The 24788-nt window shown below is 36.5% G+C and overlaps 1 protein-coding gene across 1 annotated transcript in view; it reads right to left on the reverse strand.

The window, feature by feature from the left end:
• Window positions 1-65: 65 nt before the first annotated feature.
• Window positions 66-24788, reverse strand: part of LOC126281247 (stromal interaction molecule homolog) — a 128037-nt gene continuing 103314 nt past the window's right edge. The window contains exons 12-14 of the mRNA XM_049980040.1: window positions 20967-21105; window positions 9274-9367; window positions 66-2846 (exon numbers count right to left, since the gene is read on the reverse strand). Coding sequence (XP_049835997.1) covers window positions 2499-2846; window positions 9274-9367; window positions 20967-21105 — 581 coding nt within the window. The 3' untranslated portion in view covers window positions 66-2498. The remainder of the gene's footprint in view (window positions 2847-9273; window positions 9368-20966; window positions 21106-24788) is intronic.

Below are 24788 nucleotides of genomic sequence, written 5' to 3' on the forward strand. Positions count from 1 at the left end.
TACTATGATGAAATGTTCATACTCTGTGGTCAACAATGTTATCTTGGTCCAATGATACTCTGATCTAGTTTTCTGGAAGTATTCTGATTTTATTTTTGTAGATATGTTCCAATCAATTGTGATGACAATTTTTTAAACAAGTCACTTACAGACACAGATAAATCCAATTCTATGGGTCCATTCAAATTTCCAATGAGTCTGTAATATCAAATCATACTGCATTCTCTTCAAAAATGAGCATTCACATGAAAGAAATTAACATATACTTTCAATATAAGTACTGATATATACACACGTATGAACTTGGGTGATCATCTATAGGAACATAATATCTTTAAAACACAAATTCAGTTTTTATAAGAGGAACATATGAAAGCACACACACGCTGCTTCTTGGAACTTTCTGCAATCTAGTTGATACAAATTTATCTGAAATTCAGTTACAGAGTCACAAGGTGAGAACTACTACTCTTGCATATCTGAGTTATAAATTATTAATCCAAGTGAAGACTTCAGAATTGTTGTGACACCATATACCAAAAGTTTTGTATTTTATTTTGATGTACAGCAGCTGCATATAAAAATTATTCGTACAATTTTATTTTCAATAGACAGTCATAATGTAACCTACAAACAATTACAATATTTACAAATAAATTTGTACCACAACAAAAAATACTTGCAGTCAGTTTTTATAAAACTTCCTTTATTGATGAGTGGAAGGAAAAAAAAAAGGTCTCACCTATCACGACACATGGAAGACATACCACCTCAAAATCTAAAATACAAGTCACAAAATTTATTTAACACTTAGGGAATGGCAATAAGGAAAAATCTCCAACACAAAGAGATCAACTTCGTACTGGTCTTTACAACATTTGCTATGAAATTAATATGAAAGTACTATCAACTTAGTGACATGGTGCAAGAGATGCATACAGCAAGTATGAATTGTACACACACACACACACACACACACACACACACACACACACAGCGTTACATAAAACTAGAAAACACAAAGTGCAAGAATACATACATTACACTTAGGTGTCCATAGACATGCGCGCGCACGCACACACACACACACACACACACACACACACACACACACACACACACACACACACACAGAGACAGAGACAGAGAGAGAGAGAGAGAGAGAGAGAGAGAGAGAGAGAGAGAGAGAGAGGGGGGAAGGGGGAGACATGGAAGGGGGAATGGGGATGGATGTGAAGGAAAAGTCAATGGCAGACATATTAAAGATTATAAACATTCCTTGTAACAGATCCAGAATAAGAAATGCATTCCTATCTCAATAGTTAAATACCGGAAGCATTTGGTAAACATTTACCAGCACTAACTTCTAAGTAGTTCACAGGAAAGATTTCTTTCCTCCATGAAAGAGTGTTAACAATAAATACATAAATGAGAACTTGTTACACAAAGTGTAACTTACATTCATCTTACATAGTAAAAGTAAAATGGCATACCTGTGAATGAGTAACCGATCAGAAAACTCTGCCCAAAAAATTTGTTTTGTAAAAAAGTAAGTACAAAATGAAAATCTAATACTGTTTCAACAATTATCAGAATTTTTTGGCTTCTTCTGAATATGCTGCCATAGTTTTAAAAGTAAAATAAACTTTCATCAGTATTCATATGTGGCTCATCAAAAACTATTTTCAACAAGAGTTCACATGAATTTTCATTTCATTTACCATATTTACAGACCCCTGTGCTTCAGAGTGCATTCTAAAAAGAAAATAAATAAGAGGTACCTTAAACTGTGCATGAACTAAGAACAAAAATCAATATTTCACTGGCAATAAATATGTGCATATGAGTTCTGATGAATTATCTGATTTAAAATAAATGTCTAAATTAATAAAAATAGCAAACAATATTATTTAAATAAACATAGGTAGAAACACCTGCATTAATATTATTGCTCAGCCACGACCAAAATTATAAAGCCTATATTGCTTTTACTGGTATTTAGAAATATTTATGATAATTGGCTGCTGATATATCAGTGATAGCAAAATTTCAACCTAAGTACTAACTATCATTCCACCTGAGTGATTAAAATCACATAGTTACAACAAAAATGAAAAAGACAGATTAAGAAATGAAAATCTGCAGTTTAACATATCACATATACCTTGTAAGATTACTAAATTATTTGTGCAGCCAGGAGGGAATTTAGGTTTTGTCAGATAGGAAATTAAATAGAATATACCTGAAAAACCAGTTTCCAGTATAAGTGTTATAGGTTCAGCACCATAAATAATTAAAGCACGCATCTTTTACCTCTCATAAACAGCCGGAGCTCAAAAAGTTCAACGCTGGTACAACTGAGAGGATTATGTTCTCCTATATCCTCTAACTCAAGAAACATGGACACAGTTCCCAAATATGAACTGAGTCTGTCTTCCTTTTCATGTTTCTTTATAATTAACAACATAAAATTGTTTTCTTTTTTTTGTTAAATATTTTCAAGTCATTCTGCTCTTCGGCTTACGAGTAGAGAAAAAAAATGGTTTGCGCTTTCTCCGACGACTGTCATCCTCGGGTGTAGAATTTGAGTCTGTAGAGTAGGTTTCATCATCTAAGGATGGCGTCGGCTCTTTTGTATTTTCCCTTGTAGTGTTCTCCCTTGATGTTATCTGGTCTCTATTCACACTTTCTTGTGACGAAACGTCTTTATAACTGTCCTGAGGATTATATTCTCTATTGGATCCAAACTGATCTCTTGACTGCCTCTTTGTTGAAGTAATTATCTTTCTGTGTGCTCCTGATGAGTCAAGGCATGTTTCTGACTGTGAAATGGCACCAATTGAACCCTGCCAGAACATGAAACAGGTTTGTGGAAGAATAGTTATTAAAGGTCACACAAATATTTATTAACAGTAAACAATAAATGAAACATCTGTTGGACATACTGCAGAATGGCAAGATAGCAGAGATAACTTCAAGAATACAAAACAAGGGAAAAATTATAGAATAGAAAATGCACTCTAGACTGTTTCATTTTCGTCTTATCCATAAAATAATGTACCTATGTTCCACATCACAAGGTAAGCGGCTGTAGGAAATTAAAACTTTTACCCTAAAAATAGTTAACAAACTTTTAGCAAAATTAGGTTATGTCACTTCATATCAAACAGAGTGGCAGAGCACCACTATTGAACATCCTTTGCAAGCAATTAGATGCTCATGGATTACTGTCTGAACATCTCAAAACTATAATTTGTACATTTGTGCCTTTCAGAAATTTATCTTCTTCACACAATGCTGCTGTTCCTCTCTGGATTTTCGCTGTCTCTGCATATTCCTTTACATGACAGTTTATTACATAGCACTGTCCCCTGTCAATACAGCTCCTACTTTTCCCAAGGTTTTTTTTTTTTTTTTTTTTTTTTTTTTTTTTTTTTTTTTTTTTTTTTTTAATGAAGCTGCAAAATTACCGCAAGTTAATTGCACATTCTCACATCATTCTATTATGACCATGAATTCACAGTTCTTGTACAACAAATATATTTAATGTAATAATGTAAACAATCAATTTTTGGGAATATAATGTAATTGGATAGATTAAAAATCTATTCAGGAGAGTGTTCTGCTGACACTTGGTGAGTAGATTTTTTTATCTATCCAAAGATATGAGGCATGTTTTTTTAAAGAAGTACCGTTTTGAAATTTAAAAAAAAGAGGTGCTAAGATATCTCAATAATTTTATTTTTACATGAAATCCTGTACCTTAATCTATCCACTGACACCATTAGAGTCTGATTCTTCCTTGTTTATGTTGTGTACTGAGTGTTTAAGATTCCTCCGATAATCGCGAGTCCCGCCGAATGTGAAGTACGGGCTGTTATAAGATTTCTTAGTGCTAAAGGCCTAAAAGCGATTGATATTCATCGTGTGATATGTGCAGTTTATGGAGAAAACATTATGAGTGATGGAATGGAAAGAAAGTGGGTGAGAGCAATTAAAGAAGGCCACACAAATGTGCATGATGAGCAACGGAGTGGGCGTCCTTCGGTCATAAATGAAAGTTTGGTGCCGGAAGTGGACAATAAGGTGAGAGAAAACAGACGCTTTATGATTTCCTCCTTGCGGGATGACTTTCCTTATGTTTCTCGTAGTGTTTTGTATGGCATTGTGACCGAGCACTTGAATTACCGAAAATTGTGCGCATGTTGGGTACCAAAAATGTTGACAGATGTGCACAAAACCAAACGTTTAGACAGTGCATTGACTTTCCTTGAGCAGTATCACGACGACGGTGGTGATTTCTTATGCCAAATTGTTATGGGCGATGAAACATGGGTGGCCTATGTCACACCAGACTCAAAGCAACAGTCCATGGAATTGAGCAAGGGCATTGTTTTGCTGCAAGACGATGCCCGTCTGCATGTGGCGAATCAGACCAAAGATCTCATCAAATCTTTTTGATGGGAAACTCTAGAGCATCCTCCGTACAGTCCAGATCTTGCGGCCAGTGACTACCATCTGTTCTGTTTTTGAAGAAACACCTGAGCGGTCAGCGTCTTCAAGATGACAACGAAGTCAAAACAGTGGTGATGCAGAGGTTAACGAGTCAGGCGGCAGACTCCTATGAGGATGTTATTCACAAACTGGTACAATGTTATGACAAGTGCCTCAATATTGACGAAAATTATGTGGAAATGTAGATTAATGTACAGGCTTTCATGTAAAAATAAAATTATTAAGATATCTTAGCACGTCTTTTTTTTAATTCAAAATGGTACTTACTTTAAAAACACGCCTCGTATTTAATGACTAGATGAACTCCGTATACATGAACAATACCTGAGACTGACTACTGCAGCAGCCCCCGGCCCCTCCCACTCTGCACACAACATTTTCTTTAAAGGAGGGATAACATGTCAAGGGTGCCCATACCATAGTTTGTAGGCAGTAATTTACATCTAGGTGTATGGAGTATTTTTAATATCTGGGAAGACAAAGGGCAACTTCAAGTAGCCATAAAAAGTTCCATTTCTGGCCCTGTTAAGAACCTCTGTAATACTGACTTTTAATTCATTTTCTTGAAAGAAAAACACCTGACTACACTATATTTTCTCCTTTCTTTGAGAGAGGGGAGCAGCTGTGTGCCCCCCACCCCCCACCCCTTGCCACTGGGCACATGAGGTTGACTTTCGTCAGTCAAAACCCTTTCCTAGCCTTCCACAATAACCCTGTCCTGCTCACTGAATATCTGAGAGATGAATTTCAGTATCTAGTTACTGGGCATGTTAAGCCACATAGCAGCAAAGATCTGGTTACTTGTGTCACCATGTACACACTAGTAAGGATCTGATAGTTGTGTCATCATTTGGGTCATTTGAATCTCCCTATTTTGAAGCTTGTGCTTTAAAATCATGAAAATGGAAACTGTCTCTCCAACATATACTTGACTCTCATATATTCAGTCTTAATTATCACAACTGAGTCATTCCAGAAGTGCACCAGTTTTAAAAATTGTCCCAGCTTGGCCATTTCTGAATCACGTAACTTTTTTTGAGTAGGTTCAATAATGTCTTAGATGGATATGTATAAAGTTCCAGTTTGCTGCCTTCTTTGGTTCCATTTCCATAGCCTCCCAAATAGGAGTTATGCATTTGCACAACAGGCGTGCTAAAATGCCCATTTTGGATAAACAGCTTTTTGAGCTAGACAGTAATATATTACTCAGTAGATTTAAAAAAAAATATATATTTAATAGAAAAAAGATCCACTCATCAAGCAGCGACTGAATACATACATAAAAGATGGTTGTAATTGACAATCTTTCGGGGCCAGTGACTCCTTCAGGCACAAGCATTGAAGGGGAAGGAAGAGGAGTGAAGGAAAAGGACTGGAGAGGTCTAGGAAAATGGATAGATTTCGGGAAGGTCACCCAGAACTGTTGGTCGGGAGAGACTTACTGTACGCAATGAGAAGACAGATTGTTGAGGACTGCATCAGACGAGATTCGAAAACCTGAGAGCTTAAAGGTGGAAGTTGGGATAATATGCAGACAGAGATTACTACTTATACATCATGTCATCAGCTAATAAGAAGTTAAGTGCACCGTACATAACAGAGATAGGAGGAGGGCAAATACATCTTATGACAGCTGTACGACTTTGAAAATTGCACTATGTGACTCAGATGGGCCATTTTTAGCCAGCTATAAATTACAATTTTATGGACAGATTCAGCCAGGAATTGGTAATGACAGTCAGCCATGCTGTCATCTTGTGCTTTTTCTATGGTAGCCACTGCCCTCCTCTACAAAAATATATGCAGGAGCAAAATTGATGAAATCATTTTGGTTGCATACTTTTGGGAAACCAGTTCTCAACTGTATGTTTTCTGATATTTTTATCTTATTATATCTTGAAAGAATATTCTTTAAGCTTCAGAAGCTATATGGTTTAATTTTGGATTCAGGAATACTTTTCTGAGTCATCAAGCTTCTGATTGGTTTGACGCGGTATGCCACAAATTCCTCTCCTGTGCTAGCCTTTTCATCTTGGAGTAAGCATTTGCAACCTACATTCTCAATTATTTGCTCGATGTATTCCAGTCTCTGTACTCCTCTACAGTTTTTACCTCTACAGCTCCCTCTAGTACTGTGAAGTAATTCCCTGACGTCTTAACAGATTGCCTATCATCCTGCCCCTTCTTTTCGTCAGTCTTTTCCACATATTCCTTTCCTCATCAATTCTGCAGAGAACCTCCTCATTCCTTAACTTATCATTCCACCTAATTTTCAACATTTTTCAGTAGCACATCATCTCAGACGCTTTGATTCTATTCTGATCCAGTTTTCCCACAAGCCATGTTCACTGCCATACAATGCTGTTCTCCAACATATGTACATTCCCAGAAATTTCTTTGTCTAATTAAGGCCTTCATTTGATACTAGTAGAATTCCCTTGGCCAGGAGTGCCCTTTTTGCCAGTGCTGGACTGCTGGTAGAAGTTGACCTCGGGGAAGATCAGTTTAGATTTCCGAGAAATGTAGGAACATGTGAGGCAATACTGACCCTACAATTTACCTTAGAAGACATTTAAGGAAGGGCAAGGCTTTATTCATAGCACTTTTAGACCTAGAGAAGGCTTTTGATGACATTGACTGGAATACTCTCTTTCAAAATCTAAAGGTAGCAGGGGTAAAACACAGTGCGCAAAACGCTCTTTACAACTTGTGCAGAAACAAGATGGCAGTTGTAAGAGATGAGGGGCGTGAAACGATAGCAGTGGTTGAGAAGGGTGTGAGACACAGTTGTAGCCAGTCCCCGATGTTACTCAATTTGCATATTGAGTGAGCAGTAAAGGAAACCAAAGAAACATTTGGAGTAGGAATTAAAGTTCGGGGAGAAAGAGGAAAAAACTTTGAGATTTGCTGATGCTGTCAGACTACAAAGATCTTGGAACAGCTGTTGAATGGAATGGACAATGCCTTGAAAGGATGATATAAGATAAAAATCAACAAAAAAACAACAAGGATAATGGAATGTAGTTGAATAAATAAGGTGATGCTGAGGGAATTACATTAGGAAATAAGACATTTGAAGTAAAAGATGAATTTTGCTATTTGAGCAACACTTGTATTTTTGTTGATATAAAAGCAGTTTTCGCTGATTTTGCTTTCTGTAAACTCATTAAAAACACATTCTATCATGTATATGTGCATGAAAATTAATATCTTCACGTGATTTTTTTCATCCGTAAGCAGGCATGGGTCTACAATGAAACTACACTATATAGATTCTGAAGTTTAAGGAAGACTATCTAGATACAGCAAGATTAAAAAACATAGATTTGAAATATGGCCCCCTTCCCCTCCTCCCCACTGAATAGTACCCAACCACTGGTGCCCAAAACATTTTCCTCAATTCTGCAGGTACAGATATTTTGATAGAGAAGGACACAGACTGTTGTGCAACATTCACAAGAAGACAGAAGGGCTGTCATATTACCAATTCTTGGATGAATCCACCAATAACCCTATAATTTATAGCTGGTTAAAAATGACTCTTCAAGTCACACAATGTATTTTTGAAGACACAAAGCTGTCACCAAATGTATTTAATAATCTAACCAGCAATATATTTTCAGCAAAAAAAGTTTTTCTATATTTACACAACTTTTTGTGCTGAATACAAATATATGGCTAGGCTTTTACACTGAGTTCCTTTCAAAAAAGTAACAGTGGCACTTTAGCATGGGTGCAGACTTGGGATCCTTATTTATGAGAGGACACGAATGGAACCAAAGGAAATACTGAGCTGAAACTTTGTACATATCCATAAAAGACATTGTGGAACATTTACATGAAATTCCATTAGGTTCTATGATCTTTTTCTGTCTACAATCTGTAAACACACCCAGCCTATCCTCAGCAGCCCATAAGAATTAAGAACACGTGTGACATTTTAAACTCTTGTGTTAATTTCAGTAACTTGACTGAACTCTGTCCATCTTCAAATATAGATTTTTTGTTCCTTTTGGTGTACATCTTACATTTTATTATTATTTCAAACATTCTCCTGCCTTTCAATGAAAGAAAATCTCTTCAGCTAAGAATTTAATTGTGACTTTTAATTTGGGTGTGTTGTCAGCCCAACTCCAACTGCTATTATTTTAGTGGGTAGTAAAGTAGATACTCAACTTATTAACAGTATTTTCTCACACAGTAGCCAAAGAAATTATTTGGATCAACTCTGCATGCAAGCAGCACTTGCAAATACAGAAACAACAAAGGCATAACTTCTCAATCATTGCACAGTAAAGAATGTTTCATGAAGATTTTTGCCTTTCTCCTTATTAAGATCCCTATCACGATAAATGTTGGAGCAGGGCTGGTGGATACAGTCAGAAGGGGGGGGGGGGGGAGGGGAGGGAAGTCAAGGGAGTGGAGGGGAGAGGGAGGGGGAAAGTGTGTGTGTGTGTGTGTGTGTGTGTGTGTGTGAGAGAGAGAGAGAGAGAGAGAGAGAGAGAGAGAGAGAGAGAGGCAAGTGTCATCAGGGTACACAAGTGTGGAAAAATACTTGAACACCAAACTTACAGCAGTCACTTTGTTTATTACTTGTGTGTGCCATTTCAATGCTGACCCTTTTTCCCCCTTGTAAAGTGTAAAAAATAAAGTAGGAAGCACTTTATTTGTATTTGTGTATTGTTCTTTTCTCCCCTTAGTTTCCCCTCCATTCAAACAAGTGTTTAAAGGAAACAAAAATTTCATAAGAAAACATACCTCTCTGTCACCAATGAGCACATTAGTATCCTGGCTGTAAGATCGTATCATTGAGGACCTTGATTTACTTCGACTTGTATGTTCTTCCGGCCAACTGTCAAAATTAACAAATATATTTAAAATACATTTTACATAACTTTAAGTATTTGTCTCTTACCATCAACACACTAGTAAAAGATAACACTATTCTAATATAAGCACTGATGAAAATGGCACACTGGTTGAGCCAATTGACTCACATTCCAAAGGAAGTAAAGAAAATTACAGTTTATATCCTATTTATGATTGTGTTTCATGTCCTGTTACTATTGTGTTCCATCTCTCAATGGAACACAAGCTCAGACTGGGGAAGGAAACTGGTTGTATCTTTTCATAATGAAATCACATTGGCATTTGGCTTAAGTCACTGAGTGAAAAATGAAAACTTACTAGAGGGTGGAATATCAACTGCTCCTGAAAGTGGATCCATAATCCTATCACTGTTCGTAATCCCAATGGAGTGTGGTCAAAATTCTTATTCCATGTTTACATTTGCTGTAATTATACTAAACTGCTTAAAGTGAATAGTAATATGGTTCCTTAAAAAAGACTTGGCCAATTTTCTTCTATGTCTTTGTTCAACCCATGTTTGTCTTCCATATTGCATCATCTTGTTGTCAATAAGATGTTAAACTCTACTCTTCTTTCTTTCCTTTTTTCCATAAAAGTACAGACCATAAACTAGATACTGTGAAGAATTCCACATATCCCATTATTGCAGGGCACAGAAACAGTATCCATAAAGTAATGACCATGAGTGCAAGTTAGTTTAATATTAATGTGAAGTGCAATTTAACTTATTTTTTTGTTTGTTCCATGTCTGACATGCTTTAGGAATTTGGTCAGTGAGCTGTTTTTTAAATGTTCATCATTAACAGCTTTGATTATACACCTTTTATTACCACAAGGAGACTGTGGATCCTGCTCTAGATTTATTAATTAAAATAATCTTTGAACAAAGAGCTTTAGTAATTTAAAGCAGAGATCAAAAGAAACTCTTGTGCACACTCTTGATCATTAATGCGTGTGTGTGTTTTTGACAACGGCCTTATTGCTTATTGGCCGTAATCTTATTGTGTCACAGTCTTTATTGTTGTGTCTATCTGTGACTCAGTATCTCCACTGTATGGTAAGTAGAAACTATCTTTTTCATAACATTTTTGTAAAATTTGTAGGGGTAAGTGGAGATATAGTTATTTGCAGTAAATAAATTTACACTTTTTCATAAATTATTTGTAATATGTTTAAAACTTCACTACTGACTGTGATGAGTGATTATTTTATCAGAAGTACTAAAACTAAGTTTTTTAATACAATTGTAATTTGTAAGTGAAATTATTAAGATTTGATTGTAAATGAAGTCCCATGCTTCTTGACAGAGTGTAGGTGAACAACGCAGGAGACCTGCACCTGCCCGCAATGTCTTAATGGAGGTGGTATGCCGTTGCCTACCTCAGGCCCTAATGGGGATGAATGACTATATGTACAAAGAACAAACTGTGATAGAAATTCCAATTGTTAGTTCCAACAATCATAAATAGCTAACTGCTATTATTGTAACTGCCCAGGCCCTGCTATGCCAGTTCAGGGTCAGGCCATCTGTAGCTGTGAATATGGAGCAGCTATGATTCAGTTGCTTTAAACCTATAAGCTGCATGGTGATATAGTGACAGTTGGATGCTAATGATGATGGTGGTTAATGTGGTGATAAGAGAGTCATTAATATTTTGTAAGGTGTTGATTAGTGAACAAAATTATTATTTACATCATTCCTCATTATTTCAGTAATTTTCTTAGTTTTCTGTGTAGAAGCATTTACAAATTTTAATTGCAGGTGGTATTATACAATGGCTCAGGAAGAAAGATATTGGACATGACAATGTTCCAATGCTTTTAAAAAAATCATTTGTGAAAAAAAAGAGAGTAAGAAATGTGCCTGAATGGACATGTGTTATGTTTCCTAATATCACAAAGATATAAAAAATTGAATAGTTGTACAAAGCGTATTGGTGTACTGAAAAATATTCAAGAAAATAATGATTGTAGAAAATCTTCGCATGTTAACGAAACTAGTTTCACCTTCAGCTGTTCTGGAGACACTAAATACAGCTCTTCAGGAATTAGGAGGGTCCCCTGTACATAGTATAAAACTCCAGACTAAGCAATATTCCACCAAAAAATGAAAAACCACTGAGTTAGTACTTAAGAAAATTGTTTGCTAATGCATAGGAGTCCTCAGAAAAAGAATGTGTCATTGGAAAAGTCTGTAATAGGTAACCTGAAAGCTAGTTTTTGTTCAGGTAGTAGGAAAAAGAAAGTGATGCTACTAAGTTGTTTGCCTGAATCTTGGGAGTACTAGGAAGATAATGCATAAATTCAATGCTCCCCACTACACAGTACACCAGGCAAAAAGGCTTTTGAAGGAAAGAGGAGTATTAATAATATGAGAAGGAAAGTTGCTACTCACCATATAGCGGAGATGCAGAGTCGCAGATAGGCACAACAAAAAGACTCTCACAATTATAGCTCTTGGCCATTAAGGCCTTCGTCAACAACACACACACACACACACACACACACACACACACACACACACACAGAGAGAGAGAGAGAGAGAGAGAGAGAGAGAGAGAGAGAGAGACTGCAGTATTAGGCAACTGAAACCACACTGCACATACTGAGGTATATTACAAAGTCCTGATCAAAAACTGGGAAACACTTTGTCACAAGAAGTTGTGCAAACAGTGCATAATTATTTTTATGAGAATGAAAAAAAAAAAAAAAAAAATAAGCAGAGTACAGCCAGGGAAGAAAGACTACGTAACTGTGAATGGGCGAAGATAGTGATAGAACAATAATATCTAAAATACTTATTTTGTGTATTAAAAACAAAGATTCCAAGACTTACCAAGCGGGAAAGCACCGGTGGATAGGCACAATAAATAAAACACACAAACACACACACAGAATTTCGAGCTTTCGCAACCGGCAGCTGCTTCGTCAGGAAAGAGGGAAGGAAAAGGAAAGATAAAAGGATGTGGGTTTTAAGGGAGAGGGTAAGGAGTCATTCCAATCCCGGGAGTGGAAAGACTTACCTTAGGGGGAAAGAAGTATAGGTATATACTCGCGCGCGCGCACCCACCCGCCCCCCCCCCCCCCCATACACACACACAAGCAGACACACACAAGCAGACATATTTAAAGGCAAATCTTGCCTTGAAATATGCCTGCTTGTGTCCGTGTATGTATGGATGGGTGTGTGTGTGTGTGTGTGTGTGTGTGTGTGTGTGTGTGTGTGTGTGTGTGTGTGTGTGTGTGTGCGCGCGTGCGAGTATATACCTATCCTTTTTTCCCCCTAAGGTAAGTCTTTCCGCTCCCAGGATTGAAATGACTCCTTACCCTCTCCCTTAAAACCCACATCCTTTCATCTTTCCTTTTCCTTCCCTCTTTCCTGACGAAGCAGCCGCCGGTTATGAAAGCTCGAAATTCTGTGTGTGTGTTTTATTTATTGTGCCTATCTACCGGCACTTTCCCGCTTGGTAAGTCTTTGAATCTTTGTTTTTAATATATTTTTCCCATGTGGAAGTTTCTTTCTATTTTATTTACATACTTATTTTATGCAATTTTAAAGCAGCCTATAAAAGTTTCAAAGCTAAATTACCAACAATGAAGACTGGATTTTCTAAATTTGCAGAACTGTGCATAAAACACTGCATTTTAGCTGGTTATAGTGGAACACACACAGTATGTGTTTGCACTACACATCAAAACATCAAACTAATGATAGAAAACACTACACTTGGTATCTTGACCAATGGGGAATTGACCTCTTATAAATACTGGCAAAAATGCTGTGCAACCCAGTATAATTCCACTGCATTATGGGAAATAAGTGACTCAATAAAAAGAACAAAAAAGTGCATTTGATGATAATGTGGTTGAAAATATCACTTTTCAACAGTGGTTCTCAGTAGACAGATGCAACTTAGAAATCATGCAGAACACCTCATCAAAGTTCACTGAAATATTTTCTGAAAAATACCTACAGTAGTATTCCATGATTTTCTACCAAAGCACCAAATCTCTTTTCTACAGGGAATCAAGGAAAACTTGAACAAGGGCAAATGTGTTGTTATATCTGATTTCTCCAAGAATTACACTTTTGTGATATAAGATGAGGCCCAGGGTTATAATTGGTCAAGTGATCGTGCAACATTGCACCCCTTTGTAGAGTATTACAAAGGAGACAAGAAAACAGAGCAACTGAGTTGTCATAATTTTTAACTGTCTAGAGCATAATACTATAGCTACAGTTTTCAAAAAAAGCTAATTCAGTTTTTAAAAACAAAATTTCAGATATGCAGAAGATATACTACTGTTTGGATGGCAGTGCAGCCCAGTACAAGAATTAAAAGAATTTTGCGAACTTATGCTTCCACAAAGAAGATTTTGACATAGAAACAGAATGGCATTTTTTTTACCTCTGATAATGGAAAAGGACCTTGCGATGGTGTTGGTGGGACTGTTAAGAGATAAGCAACGAAAGCAAGTCTGCAGAGGTTACCTGACACGCAAATTTTACTCTGCAACAACTTGTTGATTGGGCAGTTAAAAACATTACACCTGTACATTTTCAGTTTTCAACCCAAGAAGAGCACACTGAAACAGAGACATTTTTGGAAAAGCTCTTTAGTCAATCTGTTTCCATAAAAGGACCACAGAAGTTGCATGCTTTTGTAATGATTGCATCACACAAATAAAAAATACTGGTAAAGACTTTTCCAGACACAACAGAATCTACTGTTGAAACAGTTACAAAACCTCCAGAAAGACCGTCTTTGAACGACATTCATCATTCATGGCCATGTTACTGTTGTCTATGACAAGAAATGGTGGTTAGCTTGTATATTAATAAAAGACAAAGATCTTGGTAAAGTTACTTTCCTTCACCCAGCTGGCCCATCACTGTCTTAGGCATATCCTACAAAACCAGATATCCTGTGGTTATCTACAAATAATATTCTTTGTAAGGTAAACCCAGTAAGACAAATAGGAAGACTTCATCATTTTCCTGAGGATGAAACTGCAAAAACATAAGAAACATTTAAGAAGTTCAATTTTAAAACACAGACTGTTTAAATCAGGTTTTGCTAGTGGCATTTGGAACGTGTCTATTAAAATTAAATTTGAATGTGTACAAAGGTATATTAAGAATGAAATTATTTATATTTCTGCTTAAATCTATAAATTTTATAAAAAAATAATTTTTTAGTGAAATGTGATTTTTGAAATTTTATATATGTGTGAACCCATGACAGTCCAACTTTCATACTTATTTCATACTTAGGGAATTAGTTAACAATAATTAGTTAAAAATAATGTGAAGTATTATACACAATTTTTTGAAAATTTTTGAAGATGCACTTTTACAGAAACAAAATTCATCTTGAACTCATATTGTGTTGTATATTATAGGCAAGTTCATGCAAATGCTGTAAAATGACACCTCTCTCATCATTTTAGCTTAATTAGGGGAGTTGCTACACCGATTTGAAATTATGGCAGTGTAATGTTTTTTGGTGATTTCTGACAATTATTTTCTAAATGGATCAACACATTTTAATAAAATTGGGTATTTTTCTTAATTTAAATGTCTGCTACCTTTCTACCAAGTTTCATTGAAGTCTGAGATGGCGAGTAAAATCACTGTGTTGATTCTACATGGAATTACCCCATGACAAAGGTACCTTTTAATTCTTAGGTCGTACACCTCTCATGTACCGCCTTTATACCATTACTCAAACTTTCGCTTATTTAATACTCAATGAAATCCTGCCTGCTCCATCATGTTACATAACTGTTTAGTACTAAGTGGGACAAATGGCCACAGCACAAAATACTAATGGACACCATATGAGGCAATGCAAAGTCCTTCAAAATAATTACAGTCAATACAAGGGGACGAAGAAGCTGATTCTTGCTTGTGGCACTCCCTGTTTAATATAGAAATCTTTTCCACTTACACTCTGTTCAATAAATGTATTTAATGGGACTGGTGATAATGGAGATGCAACAACAGCCACATTCGGTCTTAGGAGTCACTAGGATTTTGTTTTCCTCCATCCAGCTCTCCTCTTCTCTCTCTTCTTCATTTCTTGGGACAATGGAAATCTGGTATGATTGACAATCAGTACACAAATTTGCTGACATAAGAACATGGCTTAGGGGAGTTATGTGGAATGTAACCTCTAACATCAGTTAGGAAGAAAGAAGAGAATGATGAAGTCAAAACAATTCAACAAGATATGCAAGAAAGCTACAGAAAAGAGAAGGAAGATGAGAGAGAACTGGCTAGCTAACAGGGAGCATAAGCAGAAAAGGGATCATCATCTCAACATCAGACGGTAGATAATGCAAATCCTGAGAACAGGGAAGAGAATATAATTAACCAGTTTATTAGAACATGTTGAGGCAGAGTGCTACAACAAGAATTCAAGGCAACATTTTCAGTGCATCAAAAATCGGAAAGTGTATTTCAGAGCCCAAAGTTTTTCATTAGAGATAAGAATGGCAGCTTGATGAACAACAAGGTAAGAACTGTAGGAAGGAGGAGACAATACTTCTCAGGACTTTTGAATCACCCAGACCAAGATGAGATGCTACCTGCAGACATCATGGAGGAAATAAAAGTGAAGAAAAACAGGAAAGTGACTGAAGAAGATGTGAAGATTGCTATTAAAAGACTCAGAAACAACAAGATCCCATGAGAGAACAGAACAGCAGCAGAATTAATTCAAAAGGGAGGGGAGAGCTTGCACTTAGAGACACATAAACTGATCTAGCTCTTATGGAAGAGTGAAACACTGCCAAAAGAATGGAAATTGGCCACAATACGTCTAATATACATGGAGGAAAGCAATATGGAATGTGGTAACTACGGAGGCATCAGCTTGTCGAATGTAACCAACTATGTACTGTCTATCACTATCTTCAGAAAATTACAACCATTCATAGAGGACAACATGCAGGAATATCAAGCTGGCTTTCAATTAAACTGATTGACAATATCACATTCTTGCCATAAGACAATATATGAAAAACAATGTGAATATGATAAAGATATCTATAGCCTGTTAGTCAATTTTCAATGTGCATATGGAGGCATCTGCAGGAATAGCCTATACAATACACTTTGTGTCTCCAGAATTGCTGAGAACCTAGTGAGAATGGTGCAAACTTGTAAGGATGGGTCAAGGGTAGCATTGTGTTTCTGAGGTCACAATGAAACATTTGAGACTGAGATAGGTCTCAATACGAGGAAGGAAATGCAGTGGAAATGAAATGCATGTAATAGCTCAGGCTCAAAATCAGTATCAGCAAATATTAAGCCGAGAATATGTAACACTGTGATATGCCCAGCAGTCATGTACAATTAAGAAACATTGAGCATGAATGAACAAGAAAAGGAAAAAATATTTATATTTAAAAGAAGAGTAATGCGAATGATATGGGGACCAATCTTTGATAAAGGAGGAGGAATGAGATATCTACCTCTTGATACAACAGCACCCACTATGACAGAAGCTGAAGAGCAGGAGAATCAAGTGGGCAGGCCGTGGAGCCCATACACCAGACAACAGACAGATGAAGAAAGAACCTAAGGGGAAATCACACACTGAATGCCCTACAGGTCAGTCTAGGCAGTACTGGATGAATGATCTGGTGAATAACCTGACAGCCCTCAGACTTCAAGACCCCTGGAAGAAACGAGCACAAAACAGAAAGGAATGGAGGCAGTTTGTGGAAGCAGTGCGTTGTCTGCACTGGGTGTACACGCAGACAAGGAAAAAAAAATTCTCACATTTCCCAGTTAAAAATATACTTCCTCCGTCTTAAGTGACAGTTTTTTATTCCTTGGAACTGTAAAACTTATCAATCCTCTGAATGGTTATGGTTTTATACACTGGTGTAGAATTTCCCAGCACTTTAGAAAATGAAACTCATGGAAAAAAACAGGAAAGATGTCTGATGTGTAGCAACATATACACCTCATATTTTCGTATTATAAAATTATAAATTCGAATTTCACCAAACACCGCATATTACTTTGTGAAGCATTGAAATTAAGGTTGCAATGCGCGTTTGTAAGCCAGTCATAGCTCAAGGCACGTGATCTCGCCAGCCGATGACAGAGGATATTCAGAGCGTAGGACACACGATGTAAGTCAGCCAATAGCAACATCACCGTTAAGTAGTTACAACATACAAATAGGAAAAGGTGCTGGTTTAAATTAATATACATAGTGTTGCTACAAGAAAAGTAAAGCTGTCACATACAATATTGGTCTCGAAGATCAATAAGCTGCAAGAGAAGCTAAGCTTTCACATATAATGTTGATCTTTTTTGTGTGTCTTACACTTTAAGATACATCACACAAATGTGCCATTAAAATTTGTAACAGTGACATAAATGTCCGATCTTGTGGGTTCAAAATTATTCTAAAGGGTCGTCCTCAAAGTGTTGATTTTAAAATTAGAGTCAAATGCTATGCCAGTGAGTGCCATACAACAGGCGTCACTGCACTAACGCAGCTAAGATGACGCAGAAAGCCCTTATGTTCATATGTGTAAAACGTTAAAAGATCTTAAATTATGTCATAAAAGAAACAAGACATTAGAGAATACTCCAAGAGCATCGGAATTTTGTGAACCACACAAAACGCGTAATTCAGATTAAAGTGCACATTCATGTCCAAATTCGGATGTAAATTTTCTTGGTGTACCAGTATTGTATTATCTCATGTTTGGTTCTTTACTAAGGCATAAAGCCATACACGCTAGTAGATGAAAACATGCACTTGAAATGTAGTGAACAGTTGAAAGTAGGCAATGGTGTGAAATTAAACACTTTGTTTCAAATAAATTGACTGCCTCAATGGAAAAGATTAATAAAAGCCAAATTTCTTTAGCAAATCGACAAAAATAACTTCATTGTTCTGCAAGGCGATTAATGCCTGACTATCAAAATCATGGAAATTAAATAAAATCTGAAACTAATAACAAATTTTAGCCTTCTGTAATTACGTGAATGTGTTTTATACTTGGCTGATAACTCGTGAAGATTTCAAAACTGAAAAAGCTGTTAATACAAATAGTAGCCGAAACTGTTGTGGTTGATCGACCTGATTACGTGTATTTTGTAATTGTCTGCTAGACAAAACGAAATAGGCCTGCCTAATATTGCAGCAATTGTAACATACACGAAATAAACTAGGCTGTTTTGGCACAAATGGTGATCTTTATAACAAGACAGAATATAATTCATTAAGTACCAATATCAAATACCTATAAAGCCTACCACAAGCAAAAAGTTTTATGTTAGGAAATAGTTTCACATTTCATTCATATGCTCCAGTTTCTGAAGCGTGAGATCGAAAAGCAGTAGTATGAAATTTTTATAAAAATTTGGAATCATCATATTCTTCCACAATTTGTGTGAGGATTCTTCTCCTTCCTCATTCTAACAAACAATCTTGTCATCAGTAATTCTGTAACAATTCCTGACAGTGTCAAAACTTATTCTCCAGTAACTTCACTAACCCGGACACAGTCACTGGTTTAGTTATCTTGCATTTATTCTCCGGTTAGGCATTATTATGTGTTCGTACAACACATTTTCCGTGCTACTCCCGGAATAGAAATTAAGCAGCTGGTAGCTGGTGCCTGTACAACTGGCTCTTACTAGTGTAGCCGTCTGGTCAAAAATTTTCTCTCAAAATTTCATTTTCTTGGATACATTGAGAATATAATATGTAATCTTTCTTATCTGTTATTCCTGTTAGTCATTTATTTCCACTCTGGTAGTCTGAATCTATGGATTTTGCTAGTAATTGTAACAACGCTGATCATTCACAAATCTAGTCAACCACATAAACAGCGATTCACCCTTTTGGCTTTATTCCAGTCAGCTTGTATAGCCCTGTCCCCTTTTGTCTGCAGGAAAGTTTATTCCTAGATGCAATGGGGATTCCCCTGGCAGAGACATCACGTACACTGTGCACGCATAAAAAGATCAACTTATGATTCATTCAGAAATCAATTTAGAATTTGTTCAAAAACCAGCAGGGGTGCATTTCAAAATCATATGAGTAATCGATAGACCAACATGCGCACGATGCTAGGTGCTTTGTGAAACAAGGTCTTTTTCCTCAAGAGTATGAATCCCCTCCCCGAAATTGCCACCCCAGTTTGATCCCCAACCTTTAGATCCAAGCCTGTTGTGCATGCGTGAATCTGGCGGCTTAGGCGAGCAAGTAAAATTTTTCCAGGTAGCATCTGGCTGCTTGCTACTATTGCTTATACAGCTAACTGCCACACTTCTGTAGCCAGAAGCAGGACAAGGTATTACTCATACATGACTCAGCTGCCACAACTGGGCATGTGCATGAGCTCACTCACAACTGCTCGAACAAATCTAATGTAAACAGTTGCGATGTCATGCTCATCAGAGACAACTTGTTATGAAGCATTGCATAGTCTTCCTAAAGCCTTTGACACTTGTATGAGCAGTGTTTTGTTGTTGTATATGGTGTATTTCCTTTGCACCTTGATTCTCGTTTATTTTCCTCTTGTTCATGTTTTATTGCTGTGGTATTATTTTGCAGTAGTGAGATGTATTAATATCCTTTATTTGAGTACTGGTTTTTACTAGTCAAAATCACAAAAATTGAAAACAAGAACAATGAAAAATTCACGGAATTCTAAAAAAATTCCGGTTTTCTCCCGGATGAAAAAATTCCCAGGTTTTTCCCGAATCTACCTGGTTGTATACACCCTGTCTGCAGATCCTGTGACCGCTGGAAATGTATGTATGTAATATCAGTTAATAGAAACCTCTATTTATCCACTAGGGCCACTAAAGACAAGACAACATAATTAAGTCTTGTTGATAGAACTCAATTGTCTGGCTGGGTCTTGTCTTACCTATCCAATACCCCAGAGAAAGAAAATGCTAAAGCTTTACTCAAGATATAGAATTTTTTTAATTAGTCTCTCACATTATATATCAATACCATTATTAGCCTCCAATGACACTGGCACACAAGAAGAAAGAATATATGATTCTGAACATCACACAAGAGTCAGTAAGTGTTTATTACTTCATAAGGAAGAAATGTCTGGTCCCACCCAAATGCAATGTAACATTTCGTTAATGTTTAGACACTACTGAAGAAGACAAACACAGGCAACACCTCTCTACTGACTTCAATAATTCAACCTAAAGCTAGTTACCTCAAATAAAATTACCATCTTAAATTATAATTAGTAGATGACATGACTTACTAATGAATAGTAAGGTATTTAAAATCAAAGAGATGTCCAAACAAATGTCAACAAATCATACAGATAAAATTGCAAATTTTGTTTGCCTATTCTCATTTTTTGAAAATAAAAAATATTTAATATAGATTCCAAGAAGCAATTATGAATTTCAATAAATGAATATGAAGTAAAAGAAAATAAATTTATGAGAACTCATGAAAGTGCTGTGGATTATCGTTATCATTTTGTTTGAGAATATCATGAGAGAATTTGGTATTATAAAACAGATCAAATATTCAATACTGAAACTACATTTACTGCATCCTGCCTACCTGTCAGTGCCTATGGTAAAATGTACATTGCCAGCTAAACTCCTAGAATCAGCCTGGAAATCATCATCCTGTTCTTGTTTTCCTGCCTCACTGCCAGATGAGTCTCCTGTTTCCTTCCACTGCATATTGTCTGCGATACCTGGAAAAAAAAAAAAGCTGCAATCACAGTCTTTATTTTACAATCTAAAACAGTATAGTGATCAAGACCTGAAGCTAATATCAACTGTGAAGTCATTACATTGGTTATAGTACTATAGTAACCAGGATACTTTAATACTGTTCAGTGCATTTCAGTGCACTCCAGTTCGTTGTTATAAAAATTTAAGCTAATTCATTTGAGAAAACAAATTATATAGAAATAGAACATACTAGGACATACAAACTCAGGGACAATGCATAAAGAAACACTTTAACATACAACCTACTGAAAGCATGACTCAGAAAAGATGAAAAAAAACTATTGAAAATGAGCATGCAGTAAAATAAAGACAATACTATTCCAGTTATCAAGCTGTTAATACACATATTAGAACAAGGGATGCCCTTGCAAAACACCAATATATTTGAAGTAGTACAAATAATGTTTCTGGGATGTGAAAATTCTAAACTAATTTTGAACTGTCAATAAAAACTGTATAGCACTCTGAGCAAGGACATGTAATGGTGGGCACATTTGGTTTTCTGTGAAGTGCTCAGTACTCCAATAATAATAATAACAATAATAATAATAATAATAATAAAACCACATTTAGCACCTTAGTCAGTGAGAGCAATAACAAAAATATAATTGAGCCACTGCTGACAAAACAATGATCCCATTCTTTAAAATCTAATACTATAGTGTGTGTTTTAAAAATAAATTAAAACCTGACATAATCTTAATTTGCAACAACAATACAAAAATACACAGCCCATAAAGTGGAATAAAATAAATATTTGCAAAAATTTTAGCATCCAGAGAACAGTGCAAATGAAATCGAAACTCAGAAGATATGTAGTATGCAACCCTGGCAACAGCTGTTTAAGACTGAAGGGAGATAGCACAATATAGACCTAGAAGTGACCTACCAAACACAACCAGAAAAGTCAGTTTTCCATCCACTACAATCAAGGATATGCCACCAAATTATATGCAAACATAAAAGTAGGTGTCGGTATCCCTTGTCGCCATCAAACAACACAGTAACAGTCAGCTAGTGAGACTGGAGGAACAAAGATTCCAAGACTTACCAGGCGGGAAAGCGCCGGTAGATAGGCACAATAAAAACACACACAAACACACACAAAATTTCCAGCTTTCGCAACCGGCGGTTGTTTCGTCAGGAAAGGGGGAAGGATGTGGCAACCCACAGGTTATTTCCTCCATTCCGAGGTTAGTTTCATGCCTGTGATACAGACTGACAATGAGGACCTTTGCTTGCTGTCATGAAAGTAAGACTCAATCTGGATGCCATAACAATTCACTTTTCCCAGGCAGTGAATCATTACGGTGGGGACAATGGAGAAAAAGTTAATTGGATGCCATTTCCTTGTGATGCTGATTTACTGGTAGATACATGAAAAGTATGAACAGAAAGTTGTAAATATTGACACTGGCAATCAAACAGTAATAACTTAAGATAAACACCAATGAAACAAAACTGTTATTAGGTAAGAGTGGTAAACAATTCATTGAAAGTGTGGCACCTTAACACTACAACTGAATAGGCAAAACAGTTTTGTTGTTTATGGTGTGCTACTCACATGATATTCAACAAATGGGACTCATTAAGCTTATTTATTCATTGCACTGAATTTCAGTATTATGGAGCTTTTTAATGCTCAAATTGCTCAGTGTATGCCTCAAATTTTAGCGAAGTTAATGCAGAGGTTTCAAGAGCCCATATGGGTATATCAATTTTCTGATCATGTTGTGACAAGTTAGAGCTTAAAGATACAACTAAGCTCTGTTTTTGAGATAATGTGGCAAACAACAGTCACAGTGTATCACAATACACTTCTGGAAAGAATGGTCATCGACGGATTATAAACTTCCTCCCACAGCAAGAAAGGGAAAGTGGGTAACACAACAATTTATAGTGACAACACAGAGCACCCTCTCAAATAAAATCTGTGCTCAGTGCCATAGCACATAGCTTTTAAGGAAAAATATACTAGTATTGAGAATGGTTTCTTTAATATTCGGCTGAGTATGTATTGTGTTAATTACATTCCAGTCTCAGCAATAATTCCCCTCTATAGCCTCTCTATCTCAGAGGAGGTAGTGTCCCATGGTGAAGCCTCTACAGCATTTAGGAAGAAATGAGACGTTGACGCTCTGAGTCAGTACAAGAGGCATGCTGGTAAGGCATAATATTTAGCAATCCCACAAAAAAAAAAGGGACTCTGGATTACGACACAAAGTTTTAACTTAACACACGAAAATATCCTGAGTCTGAAGCATCCTCCTTTGAAGGAATTCTCCTTGTTTGTAACTGGGTATACTACTGCTGGTTATCCATAATAACTTAGGTGTCATGCGGTAAAGATAAGCCCTCCTGCATTAAATGAACCTACAACAGATAGGTCTAGTATTCTCTAGTTTAGAATTCTATTGGCATGAAGATTATGAATAATACCATAAACAAAGACAACAAAATTCAATGGATTACTGCTTATGAAACAGCTGAAATGGATAGAAACTGCTCATAGATCATTGACATTTGTATGGCCAGCAGATATGCTGTAGTATTTAATCAATGACACTACTGTTATTTATAATTAACTGTGGACCTAGTCTCCCTGCATCAGCTTTCACATAACCAACAATGGTAGCAGAAAACTATTGGGAACTTGTGTAATATGGCTGCGTGTCCAAAGACATAGTGTAGGTGCATTAAAATACAGACTGATAATATTAAATTAAAATGAAGTATTGATTGTTAAAATAAACTTCTTGGAAGGATTAGAGGTCACAGAAACGAAGTTATAATCAGGTGTAGGTCTGCTGGTAATGACTTGAGGATAACTGGAAGTGTTTGTTAAAAATGTCCTGAGAGTATGAGCAGAGCTCCTCCCACAAATTCGGATTTTCCTCACAAGTCTTGTAATGTTCTGTCCATGGCTTCAACTGATTTTTTACGTGACATTGTGCTTTTATCCCAGAACTTGCTTTAGAAGTTCACCCCATCCAGATGCTCTTGAGATTTTACATGCCTGGAATTGTTCTTTGGCTATATTCAATGGGTGGAATGGGCAGTCCATCCGCCTCCTGTAAGTGTGGCTGCAATGCCAGATGATGCCAGTGCAAGTAGCATGTATTTCTGTCAGAAACAGATTTGTTAGAAACTTTTTCCAGTGTTGCCTGGTGCATCCAAGTGAATAATTAGACCAATGTTGTTGTCGATCTGGTCCATATAAATTTTCTTTTGGTTGTTGTTGTTGTGAGCAATGTACTGAGGTACTTCACCCATGTTGTAGCTTTTTTAATTTTGAAGTTTAGCACACGGTACCATATTTTCATGATGCTTGCATCCCAAGTTGTACTAAGGTCGGGTTGTTTACTGGTAAACATTTATCTTCTAGGTGAATGATTGTTTCATTGAAGACATCATCGATGACAGATGTTCAGTTAAGGAAGAGCTTGTCAGACTTGGTACAGTACATCGCCACTCATACTCTCTTTGAACGAGTCCCAAAGATGTTTTGGAATTGATGGGTTCCATGTTGTTACAATTATGGCAAATAAGTCTATCATTTGTTCAACTGAGGTTGTCAGTGAGGCTTCTTGTAGTTTTAATTCAACAGTGGTTGTCGTTTTCCAGTACAGTGCTTCTCTGTCTA

This window comes from Schistocerca gregaria, chromosome 7 (assembly GCF_023897955.1).
Source record: "Schistocerca gregaria isolate iqSchGreg1 chromosome 7, iqSchGreg1.2, whole genome shotgun sequence".
Classification (NCBI taxonomy): Eukaryota; Metazoa; Arthropoda; class Insecta; order Orthoptera; family Acrididae; genus Schistocerca; species Schistocerca gregaria.